The 19,139-nt window shown below is 39.9% G+C and overlaps 1 protein-coding gene across 10 annotated transcripts in view; it reads left to right on the forward strand.

Annotated features, from left to right (window-relative positions):
* LOC116480685 (zinc finger protein 780B) overlaps positions 1–18,783 on the forward strand; it is a 60,492-nt gene extending 41,709 nt beyond the window's left edge. For 9 of the 10 annotated variants that reach the window (XM_058427042.1, XM_032172928.2, XM_058427041.1 and 6 more), the window contains 3 exons: positions 265–391; positions 1,581–1,679; positions 13,091–18,783. In XM_058427042.1, the coding sequence (XP_058283025.1) occupies positions 265–391; positions 1,581–1,679; positions 13,091–15,360 (2,496 nt within the window). In that variant the 3' untranslated portion in view covers positions 15,361–18,783. The remainder of the gene's footprint in view (positions 1–264; positions 392–1,580; positions 1,680–13,090) is intronic. The other variant, XM_058427038.1, reaches the window with a different exon arrangement.
* Positions 18,784–19,139: the final 356 nt, after the last annotated feature.

Genomic DNA, 19,139 nt, shown 5'->3' on the forward strand with positions numbered 1-19,139 from the left:
GTAGGGAGTGCATCTCGTTATGTTGCCCAGGCAGTTTGCAAACAACTGGGCTCAAGCGGTCCTTCCATCTTGGTCTCCCAAAGTGCTGGTATAACAGGCATGAGCCACCATACCAGGCCAGCAGCAGGATTCTTGAATAATGTGTTGGCACTCTGCGATTTTCCATATTGCTCCTTTATTACAGTTTAATCCTTCACTTCCTCTCCTTTCGTCTTGAAACAACTTTCTTCAATTTCACCATAATACATGTGTTTGTGGTTTCAGGGATCAGTGACATTCAGGGATGTGGCCATCGACTTCTCTCAGGAGGAGTGGGAGTGCCTGCAGCCTGATCAGAGGACCTTGTACAGGGATGTGATGTTGGAGAACTACAGCCACCTGATCTCACTGGGTAAGGTCATTGGTCCCAGTTATTTTTGTATCTGTTCTCTGGAATATCAGCTTTCTTCATCATGAATTTCAGGGCTGTCTTTTAAGAGGTAGTTGGATTCCTTCTTCTTATTCCCAAAGGAATGGATTGAGATTTGTTGGGTTGAAAACAGGCACCTCCCTGGAGCCTCTGCAATCTTGCCTACTCCACAGTGGCCTCCTTCGTTATGCTGGTCGTCTCTGTAATCCCCTCTCTCTCTTCATGACCATGGGGCTGAATTTGAAATCTTGTATATTCGTTGAATGATATTGTTCAAGAACCAGGTTTCATATTATGTTTGATCTCAGAATTACTGTAGATTTTCTTTGTTTGTTTTTGTTTTTCTGGCCCACCTGTAAGGAGAAGAGTGTTGAGTTTTTCTATCAAAAAAGCCTCTATGATTGCTTGAACCTGGGAGGTCAAGGCTGCAGAGAGCCGTGGTCATGCCACTGTACTTCAGCCTGGGCAACAGAACAAGACACTGTCTCAAAAAAACAAAACAAAACAGAGCCTCAAGGATTTACATATACTGATTGGGTTGACAGAATTTATTTAGCACTAAGTCAATGTATTCCATTTCCTTCAACAAACATTCCGTTACTTGTTTTGTAATTGAAAGTTTCAGGCCATGAAGTGTATGCTTTTCTGTTGGGTGAAAATTCTTAAAATGAGCTGTAAATGTCTAAGGATGCAAAATAAATGATGACAATAAACATAATAATTGTTAACTTTGTGCTACTACATATCAGTGAAAGTTAGAAGTATTTTATATATATTACCTTATTTAATATTAGTGTCAATCTTATAAAACAGGCATTATTATATTTCTGTTTTAGAGTTGGGAAAACTGAAGGACAGAGAGTTCAAGTGACTTGCTTAATGTCAAAGTACTAGTGGGTGGCAGAGACAGGATTTCAACCAGGTAATCTGGCTTGAAGTTTCCTGCTATTAACCACTAAATTATACCTCCTCTTGAGGGATAAGTTTCTATTATGAGTTTAAATGAAAGTCTTTTTTTTTAAACATAGTTGATCCCTTACTCAATCCTCTCTTATCTGGAGTCTCTTCTCAATATTGTTTTGGCTTGTGATTTATTATAAGTTTAACTAGGTCTCAGGGTTTTAAAAAATTTTTTATTAAAAAAAATTCTACATGTGTTATTTCTTTTAAGCAGGAAGTTCCATTTCTAAGCCAGATGTGATTACATTACTAGAGCAAGAGAAAGAGCCCTGGATTGTTGTAAGTAAAGAAACAAGCAGATGGTATCCAGGTAAGTGAGAGTAAAGCAGGCGGGGGGAAGCCATCATTGTCCCAGACAGCCCATGTGCTCAGAGAGGAGTCACACCCCTGAGATGTGGTTTGGAAAACTTTCTTCAATGACCCAAGGTCCCCCATTGGACAAAAATGCCCAAGACCTGGGAAGGAAATAAGATCACTCTAGGAGCTATCCCCAAGGAACTTCATCATTTACTAATCACCTAATTTCTGTTATTTTCTTCCTTTTTTAATGAAGTGAGTTTCCTCTTTCTTTCCCAGCGTAAACTTTAAACGTCTTTAAATTTATTTTTTAAGAGACAGCATCTTGCTATGTTGCCCCGGCTGATCTTGAACTCTTGGCCTCAAGTAGTCTTCCTGCCTCAACCTCCTAAGTAGCTAAAATTATAGGCATGAGCCAATGCTTCTGGCCCCCAGTGTAAACTCTCCTGGCCCCCAGTGTAAACTTTTAACACGTATTTTGGATCCAGCTACTTTCCAACTCTGCTTTTGCATTTAGATTTCTACATGTGTTTTCACTAAGAAATGTATTCACGTTCAGTAAATATGTATTGAGTGCACATTCCTAGAAGGCCTGTGCTTGGCTCTGTCAATACTGTAATGTACAGGTAATGAACAAGACTGAGAAAGTCACTGCGGTCATGGACTTTACCAGCAGTTGGTGAGACATGCCTCAAACAAGTAAGCAAATGAATAGATAAGGAATACCAGATAATCATGCTATAGAGACAAGGAAATAGGAGTGATGGGGTGAGAATGGCAGCACTTGGGTGCTTAGGGTACCTGTCTGGAAGTGGGCATGCTTGTGTAGAGATGTGAAGTAAGGGTTCAAGTCGTGTGTCCAGGTGAGAGTAATCTAGTCAGACTGAGCAGGAAACACAAAGGTGGAGTAAGTAATGGAACGGCGGGAAGAGAGGTCAGAGTTAGGTTGGAGTCATATCATACAGGGTTTTGACTGTCATTGTGAGGAATGTGGGAAGTTCTTCAAGAGTTATTTATTCATTTTTAATTGATACCCAATATTTGTACATATTTATGGGATACATGTTATGTTTTTTTCCATGCATAGAATGTGTAATGAGCAAGTGTCAGGGTATTTGAGGTATCCATCAGATCCACCAGAGGAGTGTTTATCATTTCTTTCTGATAGGAACATTTCAAGTCTTCTAGCTATTTTGAAATATACAATACATTGTTGTTAATTAGAGTCACTCTACTCTGCTTATGAACATTAGAAGTCATTCCTCATATTTAACTGTATGTTTGTAACATTAACCAACTCCTCTTCATCCCCCACCCCTCACCCACACACCCTTCCTAACCTCTGGTTTCTATCATTCTATTCTCTACCTCTGTGAGATCTTTTTTTAGCCTCCAGATATGAATGAGAACATATGATATTTGTCTTTCTTTTTTTTGAGTTGGAGCCTCATTTTTGTCGCCCAGGCTGGAGTGCAGTGGTGCAATCTTGGCTCACTGCAACCTCTGCCTCCTGGGTTCAAACAATTCTCCTGCCTCAGCCTCTCGAGTAACTGGGATTACAGTTGCCTGCCACCACGCTTGGCTAATTTTTGTATTTTTAATAGAGACGGGGTTTCACCACGCTGGCCAGGCTGGTCTCAAATTCCTGACCTCAGGTGATTCACCCACCTCGGCCTCCCAAAGCGCTGGGATTACAGGCGTGAGCCACTGCGCCCAGTCTGATATTTGTCTTTCTGACCTCCGATTCCCTCCATGTTGCTGCAAATGACATGATTTCATTTTTTAAATGCCTGAATAGTATTCCATTGTGTATATATCACATTTTCTTTATCTGTTTGTCTGTTGGGGGACACTTAGTTGATTCCATACCTTTGGTATTTTGAATAATGCTACAATAATCATACAAGTGCAGGTATCATTTTGATATACTGATTTCTCTTCCTTTGGATTAATACCCAGTAGTGGGATTGTTGGATCATATGGTAGTTCTATTTTCAGGTTTTTGAGAAATCTGCATGCTGTTTTCCATAGTGATTATACTAATTTGTATCCCGCCAACAGTATATAAGAGTTCCTTTTTTCGGCCAGGTGCAGTGGCTCACGCTTGTAATCCCAGCATTTTGGGAGGCTAAGGCAGGCGGATCATGAGGTCAGGAGATCGAGACCACGGTGAAACCCCATCTCTACTAAAAATACAAAAAATTAGCTGGGCGTGGTGGCGGGCACCTGTAGTCCCAGCTACTCGGAGAGGCTGAGGCAGGAGAATGGTGTGAACCCGGGAAGCGGAGCTTGCAGTGAGCCGAGATTGCGCCACTGCACTCCAGCCTGGGCACAGAGCGAGACTCCGTCTCAAGAAAAAAAAAAAAAAAAGAGTTCCTTTTTTCCCTTATCCTCTCAGGTATGTTTAAACTCAATGTTTCTTTGTTAATTTTCTCTCTAGATGATCTCATTCTGAGAGTGGCACATTGACGTCTCCAATGATTATTGTACTGCAGTATCTCTCTCCCTTTTGCTCTAATAATATTTGCCTTATATATCTGGGTGTTCTGGTGTTGGTATTGTATGTTTAGAATTGTTATATCCTCTTGCTGAATTGATCCCTTTATCATTATATGATCACCTTCTTTGTCTCTTTTTGCTGTTTTTTACTTAAAATCTGTTTTTTTCTGAATAAATGTAGCTATTTCTACTCACTTTTGGTTTCCATTTGTATGGAATATCTTTTCCTGTTCTTTTAGTTTCAATCCATATGTGTCTTTACCAGTGAGAAGACTTTCTTGTAGGCAGCTTATAGTTGGATCATGTTTTTTCATCCATTCAGCTCGTCTGTATCTTTTAAATGAAGTTTAATCCATTGACATTCAATGTGATTACTGATATGTGAGGGCTGATTCTTATCATTTTATTAATTGATTTCTTGTTGTTTTGTATATCCTTTGTTCCTTTCTCTTTTATTTTTTATCATTGTAGTTTGGTTGTTTTCTTTAGGGGTAACATTTGAGTCTTTTGTCCTTATTTGTATGTTTGCTGTGTCAGTAGGTTTTATACTTTTGTGTGTTTTCACAATGGTAGATATTTTCCTTTCACTTCTAGGTGTAGGACTCTTGAACATATCTTGTAGGGTTGGTCCAGTGGTGATGAATTCTATCACCTTTTGCTGTCTGGGAAAGACTATTTCTTTTTCATTTTTGTAGAATACTTTGTTGAGGATAGTGTCCTTGACTGGTGATTTTTTTCTTTCAACACTGAATGTATAATCTCATTCTCTCTCATTTCTCTCTGTTGAGAAATCTGCTGTTAGGCTGATGAGAGTTTCCTTGTAAGTGACTAGATGCTTTTCTCTTGCTGTTTTTAGTATTCTCTTTTGTCTTTGACTTTTATATTTTGACCATAATATGCCATGGAGAATACCTTTTTGTATTTTATCTATTTGGGTATCTCTGAGCTTCCTGTATCAAGATGTCTGCATCTCTTATTAGAGTTGGAAAGTTTCCTGCTATTATTTCATTAAATAGATTTTCTATCCTTTATGTTTTCTCTTTGTCTCTAGGACCTCGAAAATTCAAATATTTTGTTGTTTTATGATGTCCCATATGTCACAGAGGCTTTATTCATTCATTCAGATTTTCTCAGGAAAACATTTATCCTAAGGCTTAAAAGATGAGTTGGGGGTGTGGAGCCAAGATGGCCAAATAGGAACAGCTCCGGTCTACAGCTGCCAGCATGAGCGACGCAGAAGACGGGTGATTTCTGCACTTCCATCTGAGGTACTGGGTTCATCTCACTAGGGAGTGCCAGACAGTGGGTGCAGGACAGTGGGTGCAGTGCACCATGTGTGAGCCGAAGCAGGGCGAGGCATTGCCTCACTTGGGAAGTGCAAGGGGTCAGGGAGTTCCCTTTCCTAGTCAAAGAAAGGGGTGACAGACGGCACCTGGAAAATCGGGTCACTCCCACCCTAATATTGTGCTTTTCCAATGGGCTTAAAAAACGGCACACCAGGAGATTATAGCCCACACCTGGCTTGGAGGGTCCTATGCCCACGGAGTCTTGCTGATTGCTAGCACAACAGTCTGAGATCAAACTGCAAGGTGGCAGTGAGGCTGGGGAAGGGGCGCCTGCCATTGCCCGGGATTGATTAGGTAAACAAAGCAACCAGGAAGCTTGAACTGGGTGGAGCCCACCACAGCTCAAGGAGGCCTGCCTGCCTCTGTAGGCTCCACCTCTGGGGGCAGGGCACAGACAAACAAAAAGACAGCAGTAACCTCTGCAGACTTAAATGTCCCTGTCTGACAGCTTTGAAGAGAGTAGTGGTTCTTCCAGCATGCAGCTGGAGATCTGAGAACAGGCAGACTGCCTCCTCAAGTGGGTCCCTGACCCCTGAGCAGCCTAACTGGGAGGCACCCCCCAGTAGGGGCAGACTGACACCTCACATGGCCAGGTACTCCTCTGAGACAAAACTTCCAGAGGAACCATCAAGCAGCAGCATTTGCGGGTCACCAGTATCCACTGTTCTACAGCCACTGCTGTTCTGCAGCCACCGCTGCTGATACCCAGGCAAACAGGGTCTGGAGTGGACTTCTAGCAAACTCCAACAGACCTGCAGCTGAGGGTTCTGTCTGTTAGAAGGAAAACTAACAAACAGAAAGGACATCCACACCAAAAACCCATCTGTATGTCACCAACATCAAAGACCAAAAGTAGATAAAACCACAAAGATGGGGAAAAAACAGAGCAAAAAAACTGGAAACTCTAAAAAGCAGAGCACCTCTCCTCCTCCAAAGGAACACAGCTCCTCACCAGCAATGGAACAAAGCTGGATGGAGAATGACTTTGACGAGCTGAGAGAAGTCTTCAGACGATCAAACTACTCCGAGCTACAGGAGGAAATTCAAACCAATGGCAAAAAAGTTAAAAACTTTGAAAAAAAATTAGACGAATGGCTAACGAGAATAACCAATGCAGAGAAGTCCTTAAAGGAGCTGATGGAGCTGAAGGCCAAGGCTCAAGAACTACATGAAGAATGCAGAAGCCTCAGGAGCCAATGCGATCAACTGGAAGAAAGGGTATCAGTGATGGAAGACGAAATGAATGAACTGAAGTGAGAAGGGAAGTTTAAAGAAAAAAGAATAAAAAGAAATGAACAAAGCCTCCAAGAAATATGGGACTATGTGAAAAGACCAAATCTATGTCTGATTGGTGTACCTGAAAGTGACGGGGAGAATGGAACCAAGTTGGAAAACACTCTGCAGGATATTATCCAGGAGAACTTCCCCAATCCAGCAAGGCAGGCCAACATTCAGATTCAGGAAATACAGAGAATGCCACAAAGATACTCCTCGAGAAGAGCAACTCCAAGACACAAATTGTCAGATTCACCAAAGTTGAAATGTAGGAAAAAATGTTAAGGGCAGCCAGAGAGAAAGGTCGGGTTACCCACAAAGGGAAGCCCATCAGACTAACAGCGGATCTCTCGGCAGAAACTCTACAAGCCAAAAGAGAGTGGGGGCCAATATTCAACATTCTTAAAGAAAAGAATTTTCAACCCAGAATTTCATATCCAGCCAAACTAAGCTTCATAAGTGAAGAAGAAATAAAATACTTTACAGACAAGCAAATGCTGAGAGATTTTGTCACCACCAGGCCTGCCCTAAAAGAGCTCCTGAAGGAAGCACTAAACATGGAAAGGAACAACCAGTACCAGCCACTGCAAAAACATGCCAAAATGTAAAGACCATCAAGGCTAGAAAGAAACCACATCAACTAATGAGCAAAATAACCAGCTAACATCATAATGACAGGACCAAATTCACACATAACAATATTAACTTTAAATGTAAATGGGCTGAATGCTCCAATTAAAAGACACAGACTGGCAAATTGGATAAAGAGTCAAGACCCGAGGCCAGGCGTGGTGGCTCACGCCTGTAATCCCAGCACTTTGGGAGGCCGAGGTGGGTGGACCACAAGGTCAGGAGATTGAGACCATCCTGGCTAACACCATGAAACCCTGTCTCTACTAAAAACACAAAAAAATTAGCCGAGCGAGGTGGCGGGCCCCTGTAGTCCCAGCTACTCGGGAGGCTGAGGCATGAGAATGGTGTGAACCCAGGAGGCAGAGCTTGCAGTGAGCCGAGACTGTGCCACTGCATTCCAGCCTGGGTGACAGAGCAACACTCCGTCTCAAAAAAAAGAAAAATAAAAAAAGAGTCAAGACCCATCAGTGTGCTGTATTCAGGAAACCCATCTCATGTGCAGAGACACACATAGGCTGAAAATAAAGGGATGGGGGAAGATCTACCAAGCAAATGGAAAACAAAAAGGCAGGGGTTGCATTCCTAGTCTCTGATAAAACAGACTTTAAACCAACAAACATCAAAAGAGACAAGGCCATTACATAATGGTAAAGGGATCAATTCAACAAGAAGAGCTAACTATCCTAAATATATATGCACCCAATACAGGAGCATCCAGATTCATAAAGCAAGTCCTTAGTGACCTACAAAGAGACTTAGACTCCCACACAATAATAATGCGAGACTTTAACACCCCACTGTCAACATTAGACAGATCAACGAGACAGAAAGTTAACAAGGATACCCAGGAATTGAACTCAGCTCTGCACCAAGTGGACCTAATAGACATATACAGAACTCTCCACCCTAAATCAACAGAATATACATTTTTTTCAGCACCACACCACACCTATTCCAAATTGACTACATAGTTGGAAGTAAAGCACTCCTCAGCAAATGTAAAAGAACAGAAATTATAACAAACTGTCTCTCAGACCACAGTGCAATCAAACTAGAACTCAGGATTAAGAAATTCACTCAGAACCACTCAACTACATGGAAACTGAACAACCTGCTCCTGAGTGACTACTGGGTACATAACGAAATGAAAGCAGAAATAAAGATGTTCTTTGAAACCAACAAGAAAAAAGACACAACATACCAGAATCTCTGGGACACATTCAAAGCTGTGTGTAGAGGGAAATTTATAGCACTAAATGCCCACAAGAGAAAGCAGGAAAGATCCAGAATTGACACCCTAACATCACAATTAAAAGAACTAGAAAAGCAAGAGCAAACACATTCAAAAGCTGGCAGAAGGCAAGAAATAACTAAAATCAGAGCAGAACTGAAGGAAATAGAGACACAAAAAACCCTTCAAAAAATTAATGAATCCAGGAGCTGGTTTTTTGAAAAGATCAACAAAGTTGATAGACCGCTAGCAAGACTAATAAGAAAAGAGAGAAGAATCAAATAGATGCAATAAAAAATGATAAAGCGGATATCACCACCAATCCCACAGAAATACAAACTACCATCAGAGAATACTACAAACACCTCTACGCAAATAAACTAGAAAATCTAGAAGAAATGGATAAATTCCTCAACACATACACCCTCCCAAGACTAAACCAGGAAGAAGTTGAATCTCTGAATAGACCAATAACAGGCTCTGAAATTGTGGCAATAATCAATAGCTTACCAACCAAAAAAAGTCCAGGACCAGATGGATTCACAGCTGAATTCTACCAGAGGTACAAGGAGGAGCTGGTACCATTCCTTCTGAAACTATTCCAATCAATAGAAAAAGAGGGAGTCCTCCGTAACTCATTTTATGAGGCCGGCATCATCCTGATACCAAAGCTTGGCAGAGACACAACCAAAAAAGAGAATTTTAAACCAATATCCTTGATGAACATTGATGAAAAAATCCTCAATAAAATACTGGCAAACTGAATCCAGCAGCATATCAAAAAGCTTATCCACCATGATCAAGTGGGCTTCATCCCTGGGATGCAAGGCTGGTTCAACATACACAAATCAATAAATGTAATCCAGCATATAAACAGAACCAAAGACAAAAACTGCATGATTATCTCAATAGATACAGAAAAGGCCTTTGACAAAATTCAACAATGCTTCATGCTAAAAACTCTCAATAAATTAGGTATTGATGGGACGTATCTCAAAATAATAAGAGCTATCTATGATAAACCCACAGCCAATATCATACTGAATGGGCAAAAACTGGAAGCATTCACTTTGAAAACTGGCACAAGACAGGGATGCCCTCTCTCACCACTCCTACTCAACATAGTGTTGGAAGTTCTGGCCAGGACAATCAGGCAGGAGAAGGAAATAAAGGGTGTTCAATTAGGAAAAGAAGAAGTCAAATTGTCCCTGTTTGCAGATGACATGATTGTATATCTAGAAAACCCCATCGTCTCAGCCCAAAATCTCCTTAAGCTGATAAGCAACTTCAGCAAAGTCTCAGGATACAAAATCAATGTGCAAAAATCACAAGCATTCTTATACACCAATAACAGACAAACAGAGAGCCAAATCATGAGTGAACTCCCATTCACAATTGCTTCAAAGAGAATAAAATACCTAGGAATCCAACTTACAAAGGATGTGAAGGACCTCTTCAAGGAGAACTACAAACCACTGCTCAATGAAATAAAAGAGGATATAAACAAATGGAAGAATATTCCATGCTCATGGGTAGGAAGAATCAATATCGTGAAAATGGCCATACTGCCCAAGGTAATTTATAGATTCAGTGCCATCCCCATCAAGCTACCAATGACTTTCTTCACAGAATTGGAAAAAACGACTTTAAAGTTCATATGGAACCAAATAAGAGCCCGCATCGCCAAGTCAATCCTAAGCCAAAAGAACAAAGCCGGAGGCATCACACTACCTGACTTCAAACTATACTACAAGGCTACAGTAACCAAAACAGCATGGTAGTGCTACCAAAACAGAGATATAGATCAATGGAACAGAACAAAGCCCTCAGAAATAATGCCGCATATCTACAACCATCTGATCTTTGACAAACCTGACAAAAACAAGCAATGGGGAAAGGATTCCCTATTTAATAAATGGTGCTGGGAAAACTGGCTAGCCAAATGTAGAAAGCTGAAACTGGGTCCCTTCCTTACACCTTATACAAAAATTAATTCAAGATGGATTAAAGACTTACATGTTAGACCTAAAACCATAAAAACCCTAGAAGAAAACCTAGGCAATACCATTCAGGACATAGGCATGGGCAAGGACTTCATGTCTAAAACACCAAAAGCAATGGCAACAAAAGCCAAATTTGACAAATGGGATCTAATTAAACTAAAGAGCTTCTGCACAGCAAAAGAAACTACCATCAGAGTGAGAACAGGCAACCTACAAAATGGGAGAAAATTTTTGCAATCTACTCATCGGACAAAGGGCTAATATCCAGAATCTACAATGAACTCAAACAAATTTAGAAGAAAAAATCAGAGAACCCCATCAAAAAGTGGGCAAAGGATATGAACAGACACTTCTCAAAAGAAGACATTTATGCAGCCAAAAAACACATGAAAAAATGCTCATCATCACTGGCCATCAGAGAAATGCAAATCAAAACCACAGTGAGATACCATCTCACACCAGTTAGAATGGCCATCATTAAAAAGTCAGGAAATAACAGGTGCTGGAGAGGATGTGGAGAAATAGGGACACTTTTACACTGTTGGTGGGACTGTAAACTAGTTCAACCATTGTGGAAGTCAGTGTGGCGATTCCTCAGGGATCTAGAACTAGAAATACCATTTGACCCAGCCATCCCATTACTGGGTATATACCCAAAGGATTATAAATCATGCTGCTATAAAGACACGTGCACACATATGTTTATTGCGGCACTATTCACAATAGCAAAGACTTGGAACCAACGCAAATGTCCAACACTGTTAGACTGGATTAAGGAAATGTGGCACATATACACCATGGAATACTATGCAGCCATAAAAAATGATGAGTTCATGTCCTTTGTAGGGACATGGATGAAACTGGAAACCATCATTCTCAGCAAACTATTGCAAGGACAAAAAACCAAACAGTGCATGTTCTCACTCATAGGTGGGAATTGAACAATGAGAACAGATGGACACAGGAAGGGGAACATCACACTCCGGGGACTGTTGTGAGGTGGGGGGAGCAGGGAGGGATAACATTAGGAGATATACCTAATGCTAAATGATGAGTTAATGGGTGCAGCACACCAACATGGCACATGTATACATATGTAACAAACCTGCACATTGTGCACATGTACCCTAAAACTTAAAGTATAATAATAATAAAATTAAAAAATTTATATATATACAGAAAAAAAAAAAGACGAGTTGGATGTTTGTTACAAAGAGCAAGGCCAGAGGATTCTTGGAAGATGAAGCAGTCTAAGCAAGCAAGAAGATAAGAGAAAGGTTATATCATGTTCTGGTTGCTAAAAGGAGGGAGTGGTTAGAGATCAGCCACAAAGGAGGACAGTGCCCTGATAGGAAGTTTTGTTCTCTGTGTTAAAGTTTTTGGATTTTGTGTTAAGACTAAAGATAAACCATTCAAAACCAGTTTTAAGTATGATCTGTAAACTTTTATCTGAATCAGAATCATCTGGTAGAGATATTAAAAATACAGCTTTGGCTGGGTGTGATGGCTCCTACTGGTGATCCCAGCATGTTTGGAGATCAAGGCAGGAGGATTGCTTGATGCCAGGAGTTCAAGACCAGCTTGGGTAACATGGTGAGACACCATCTCTACAAAGTAAAAATAAAAATAAAGTAAAAATTAGCTAGACTTTGGACTGCAGGAAGACTAAAGAAAAAAAAAATTGTCCAGACATGGTGGCATGTGCCTGTAGGTGTAGCCACTTGGGAGGCTTAGGCAGGAGGATTGCTTGAGCCTGGGAGCTTGAGGCTGCAGTGAGCTGTGATCATGCCGTTGCACTATAGCCTATACAACAGAGAGAGACCCTGTCTCTTAAAAAAAAAAATACAGGCTGGGCGCAATGGCTCACACCTGTAATCCCAGCACTTTGGGAGGCCAGGGTGGGTGGATCACCTGATGTTAGGCGTTCCAGACCAGCCTGGCCAACATTGTGAAACCCTGTCTCTACTAAAAATACCAAAATTAGCCAGGCGTGGTGGCAGATGCTTGTAATCCCAGCTACTCTGGAGGCTGAGGCTGAGGCAAGAGAATCACTTGAACCCAGGAGGTAGAGGCTGCAGTGAGCTGAGATTGTGCCATTGCACTGCAGCCTGGGCGACAAGAGTGAAACTCAGTCTAAAAAAAAAAAAAGCTTTTTTTGCTAAAAATTCTGATTCTGTACATCTGAGTTGCTTGAATATCAATGTATTTAATCTTACCAAATGGTTTTGATTCACACCTAAATTTGACAAAGTTAACCTGTTCCCTTACGACCACCACCATCTTACATAAACTTTCTTCATTATTGGCACCCTTTTCCTTTTTCACATCCCTTCCCTGAAAGTATTATATTTTATACTTTGGCCATTTGTTTAATGAATTTTGTATGCATGTGTGTTATGGGAAAATAAAATATGTTTGCTTTCTTCATTTATTTCAGATTTGGAGTCAAAATATGGACCTGAGAAAATATCTCCACAAAATGATATTTTTGAAATAAACTTACCCAAATATGTTATAAAGCAAATAAGTAAAACACTTGGCCTCGAGGCCTTTTATTTTAGAAATGACTCAGAATATAGAAGTAGATTTGAGGGACTACAGGGACATCAAGAAGGATATATCAACCAGAAGATCGTCAGCTATGAAGAAATGCCTGCTTATACTCGTGCTTCTCTTATTCATAATACACATCAACCACATGAATGTAAGGAATGTGGGAAATACTTTATTCGTGGTTCAAATCTTATTCAGCATCTGAGTATTCATACTGGAGAGAAACCCTATAAATGCAAAGAATGTGGGAAAGCCTTTCACCTTCACATACAACTTACTCGACATCAGAAATTTCATACTGGTGAGAAAACTTTTGAATGTAAGGAATGTGGAAAAGCCTTTAATCTTCCCACCCAGCTTAATCGCCATAAGAACATTCACACAGGTGAGAAACTGTTTGAATGTAAGGAATGTGGGAAGTCTTTTAATCGTAGCTCAAACCTTACTCAGCATCAAAGTATTCATGCTGGTGTAAAACCATATCAATGTAAGGAGTGTGGGAAAGCCTTTAATCGTGGTTCAAATCTTATTCAGCATCAAAAAATTCATTCCAATGAGAAACCCTTTGTATGTAGGGAATGTGAGATGGCCTTTCGATATCATTACCAACTCGTTGAACATTGCCGAATTCATACTGGCCAGAAACCCTTTGAATGTAAAGAATGCAGAAAGGCCTTTACTCTTCTGACAAAGCTTGTTCGACATCAGAAGATTCATATGGGTGAGAAGCCCTTTGAATGTAGGGAATGCGGGAAGGCCTTTAGTCTTCTCAATCAGCTTAATCGCCATAAGAACATTCACACAGGTGAAAAACCATTTGAATGTAAAGAATGTGGGAAGTCCTTTAATCGTAGTTCAAACCTTATTCAACACCAGAGTATTCATGCTGGTGTAAAACCATATGAATGTAAGGAGTGTGGGAAAGGCTTTAATCGTGGCGCAAATCTTATTCAGCATCAAAAGATTCATTCCAATGAGAAACCCTTTGTATGTAGGGAATGTGAGATGGCCTTTCGATATCATTACCAACTTATTCAACATTCCCAAATTCATACTGGTGAGAAACCCTTTGAATGTAAAGAATGTGGAAAGGCCTTTAGTCTTCTGACACAGCTTGCTCGACATAAGAACATTCATACTGGTGAGAAACCATTTGAATGTAAAGACTGTGGGAAGGCCTTCAATCGTGGCTCAAACCTTGTTCAACATCAGAGTATTCATACTGGTGAGAAGCCCTATGAATGTAAGGAGTGTGGGAAGGCTTTTAGACTTCACCTACAACTTTCTCAACATGAGAAAACTCATACAGGTGAGAAGTCCTTTGAATGTAAGGAATGTGGGAAATTCTTTCGTCGTGGTTCAAATCTTAATCAACATCAAAGTATTCATACCGGAAAGAAACCCTTTGAATGTAAGGAATGTGGGAAAGCTTTTCGACTTCATATGCACCTTATTCGACATCAGAAATTTCATACTGGTGAGAAGCCCTTTGAATGTAAGGAATGTGGCAAGGCCTTCAGTCTTCACACCCAGCTTAATCGCCATAAGAACATTCACACAGGTGAGAAGCCATTTGAATGTAAAGAATGTGGGAAGTCCTTTAATCGTGTCTCGAACCTTGTTCAACATCAGAGTATTCATGCTGGTGTAAAACCATATGAATGTAAGGAGTGTGGGAAAGGCTTTAGTCGTGGTTCAAACCTTATTCAGCATCAGAAAATTCATTCCAGTGAGAAACCCTTTGTATGTAAGGAGTGTAGGAAGACCTTTAGATATCATTACCAGCTTACTGAACATTACCAAATTCATACTGGTGAGAAACCCTTTGAATGTAAAGAATGCGGAAAGGCCTTTAGTCTTCTGATACAGCTTGCTCAACATCAGATCATTCATACTGGTGAGAAGCCATTTAAACGTAAGGAGTGTGGGAAGGCCTTTAATCGTGGCTCAAACCTTGTTCAGCCTCAGAGTATTCATACTGGTGAGAAACCCTATGAATGTAAGGAGTGTGGGAAGGCTTTTAGACTTCACCTACAACTTTCTCTGCATCAAAAACTTGTACAGGTGAGAAACCGTTTGAATATAAGAAATGTGGGACAGCCTTCAGACATCAGTAGCAACTTATTGAACATCAGTAAATTCATACTTGGGTGAAACCTTTGAATATAAGGAATGTGGGAAGGCCTTTCAATATCATTACCAATTTCGTGGACATTATAGATTTCATATTCGTGAAAACCCTTATGAATGTCAAGGATGTGGGAAATGCTTTACCAGTGGTAGAAACCTTAGAGTACATCAGAGAATTCATACTGGTGAGAAACCATATCAATGTGAAGAATGTGGGAAAGCCTTCAGTCATAGTTCAAACCTGTTAAACATGTTAAAATTCATACTGATGAGAAGCCCTATGAATGTAAGGAATGTGAAAAGGCCTTTAGAAGTAATTATGAACTTATTGTACATCTGAGAATCCATACTGCTGAGAAACCCTGTGAGTGTAAAGAATGTGGAAAACTTTTGGATTTAGCTTAGTCTTTACTGCACATTAAAGAATTCATACTGGTATGAACCGTATGAATGTAAAGAATGTGGAAAGGCCTTTACTTATAGCTCGAGCCTTGTTCAACATGTTAAAATTCATACTGGTGAGCAACCCTGTGAATATAAAGGATGTGGGAAGACCTTTAGACTTAGTTCAGTCCTTTCTGCACATCACAAAATTCATACTGGCATGAAACCCTATGAATGTAAAGAATGTGAGCAAACCCTTACTGTGATTGATCTGCTTACTCAACATCAGAAAATTCATTATAGTTAGAAGTTTTATGAATATAAGGAGTGTAGACAAGCCTTCACTGTGTATGAAAAATTTACTCAACACCAGAGAATTCATATTGATGAGAAATCCTGTGAACATAAAAGAATGTGCGAAGAACTTTCATCGTGGCCTGGGATTTGCTCAACATCAGAGTATTCATACTGCTGAGAACTCCTTTGAGTGTAAGGAATGTGGGATGTTTTATAGCCACACTAAATGCCTTAGAGTTCAGAGAAGATAATTTTGGTGAGAAAGTTATTGATGTGAGGAATGCAGAGTAGCTGCCATGTTCACAGTTTACTACCCATGAAATATTTCACTGGATACAGGCATACCTCACTTAATTGTGCATTGCAGTTACTGCATTTTATACACATTGAAGGTTTGCAGCAACCTTGCAGTGAATAAGTCTATGAGCACCATTTTCCAAACAGCATGTGCACATTTCATGTCTTTGTGTCACACTTTGCTAGTTTTCATAATATTTCAAACTTTTTCATTGTTAAATCTGTTATGGTGATCTGTGACCAGTGTTTTTTGATGTTACTAGTGTAATTGTTTGGGGATACCACAAATCCTGCCCATAAAAGATGGTGAACCTAGTTGATAATTGTTGCAGGTTTTGAAAGAATAGTAAAATATACACCCATATCCCCCCCACCTTGATTCAAAATTGTTAACAATTTGCCACATTTATTTTTTGTATATTTGTTGTACCATTGAGAATAAGTTTTAGACCATTGAGAATAAGTTTTAGACATCATGACACTTTACCCCTTGTTACATCAGCATGTGTATTACCCAAACATAAAGACAATATCATATAACCATAGTACCATAATTACCCTTAAGGAAAATATTCATAATTCTGTAATATCATTCCATCTTCAGATTTCTTCATTGGCCTGCAAACCATCTTTTACAGCTATTCATTTTCTCTTTTTTTTTTTTTTTTGAGATGGAGTCTCGCTCTGTTGCCCAGGCTGGAGTGCAGTGATGTGATCTGGGCTCACTGCAAGCTCCGCCTCCCAGGTTCACGCCATTCTCCCAACCTCAGCCTCCCGAGTATCTGGGACTAAAGCACCCGCCACCACGCCCGGCTAATATTTTGTATTTTTAGTAGAGACAGGGTTTCACTGTGTTAGCCAGGATGGTCTCGATCTCCTGACCTCATGATCTACCCGCCTTGGCCTCCCAAAGTGCTGGGATTACAGGCGTGAGCCATCACGCCTGGCCTACAGCTATTCATTTTCTAAGGAGTATCCATTGCAGATTCTGCATTGCATTTGGTTATCTCTCTTTAGTGTATTGTAGCATGGAAACCCCATGAAGGTATGCTCTCAAATTATGGTGGGTATCAGAATCACCCGTGGGACTTGGTAAACCTACAGAAGTATAGCCCTAGCTTATAAGCCTGGGCCTCTGTTTTTTATTATTTCTCCAGGTTTTGTGTCTGTGATACCAACCAGAGTTAGAGAGCCACTGGTCTAGAAACTTTCTCATTTTAAAAAAATGACATTGGAGTAGCTCAGAAATGTTGTCGGCTATATGTTTAGATTTCTTTCTTTATAGTGTCATTTAGCCTTGTTCTTGGTTGTATTTTCTGTACAAGGGAATAAGTCCAGAGGCTTTCTTAAGTCTAGATTAAACGTTTGGGGAAGAATGCTTTGTAGGTTATTTGTATGTCTTATTGTACTGTCAGAAAACATTTAAGTACAGGTCCTTGCATTAGTGAAACTAAGGATGATCATTTGGGTAAGCTGGTAACTGCCATAAGTTCATTGTAAAGATTTAGTTTGTAGTGGGTAAGTAATCTATGGAGAGACATTGTCATCTCTGAAAATTTATAGTCATGTGTATTTAAGCCCTGGATTGAATACAAAATGAAAATTGAAATAGACTATTGAGAAATGAATGCCATTAAAGTGTCAACATAATTCAACTTGTGTGATATGGCTGACACTACACTCAGTACAAAACTGGCACCCTTTGGATTATGTAGGGAGCCAAGATTGTCTGGAACCTTTTTTTTTGTTCAGCATTTATCACCAGCACCTATACCATGGCTGGTACATAAGCTGTTGATAAACTTTGAAAAAAAATTAACCCTTTAAATCAAGCTGTAAAACATGATACCATTAGGCCAGGAGCAGTGGCTCATGCCTGTAATCCCAGCACTTTGGGAGGCCAAGGTGGGCAGATCACCTGAGGTCAGGAGTTCGAGACCAACCTGGCCAACATGGTGAAACTCCATCTCCTAAAAATAAAAAAATTAGCTGGACGTGGTGGCGCATGCCTGTAATCCCAGCTACTTGGGAGGCTGAGGCAGGAGAATCACTCGAACTTGGAAGGTGGAGGTTGCAGTGAGCCGAGATTGCACCACTGCACTCCAGCCTGGGTGACAGAGTGAGACTTCATCTCAAAAAAACCCCAAAACAAACCATGAGACCAATGTGGCATCATGAATTAGATTTTTTGTTTTACGATTAAGAATAATGCTTTGTGATTTTATCCCATTGTGTTAAAAAATCTATGAAGTGATAATTTATATTGATAGCTATCTTCTTTTTATGAATATACCCTGGTCAGGTGATTATTCTTTCGATAGACTATTTAATTCTATCTTTTACCATTTAATTGCTTCTATAATCATAAGTAAAGTTATAATTTTCCAAGTATTTTTCAGGTATTGATATTGCAATGATGTTATATAACTTATAAAACAAGATTATATAAAACTTGGCTTTCAAATCTTATATTCCTATTTTTTATTTCCAGTTTCATCTTTTTTCTATTCATTCTCTTGAACTTTCTTCTTTGAAATCAAAAGATTCCCTGGGTATTAACCCAGAGCAACTCCTTTATGGGTCATTGCACATCCCGGTAGTATCATTAAGAATTGTCATAAAAGAAAGATCCCTGGCAGCCTTTCAATGAAACTCTATCATCGTGCAATCTTGGCAGTACTATGTTGGAAGTCAGAGTCCCTTTGCAAACATAATAAAACACTTTAATATATTTGTTAAAGTTACAAACCAAGTATGTACAAATTTAAAAATCACGGCCAGGCATGGTGGGTCACGCCTGTAATCCCCAACTTAAAATGGTTTGA

Source organism: Hylobates moloch, unplaced genomic scaffold (assembly GCF_009828535.3).
Source record: "Hylobates moloch isolate HMO894 unplaced genomic scaffold, HMol_V3 SCAFFOLD_13, whole genome shotgun sequence".
NCBI lineage: Eukaryota > Metazoa > Chordata > Mammalia > Primates > Hylobatidae > Hylobates > Hylobates moloch.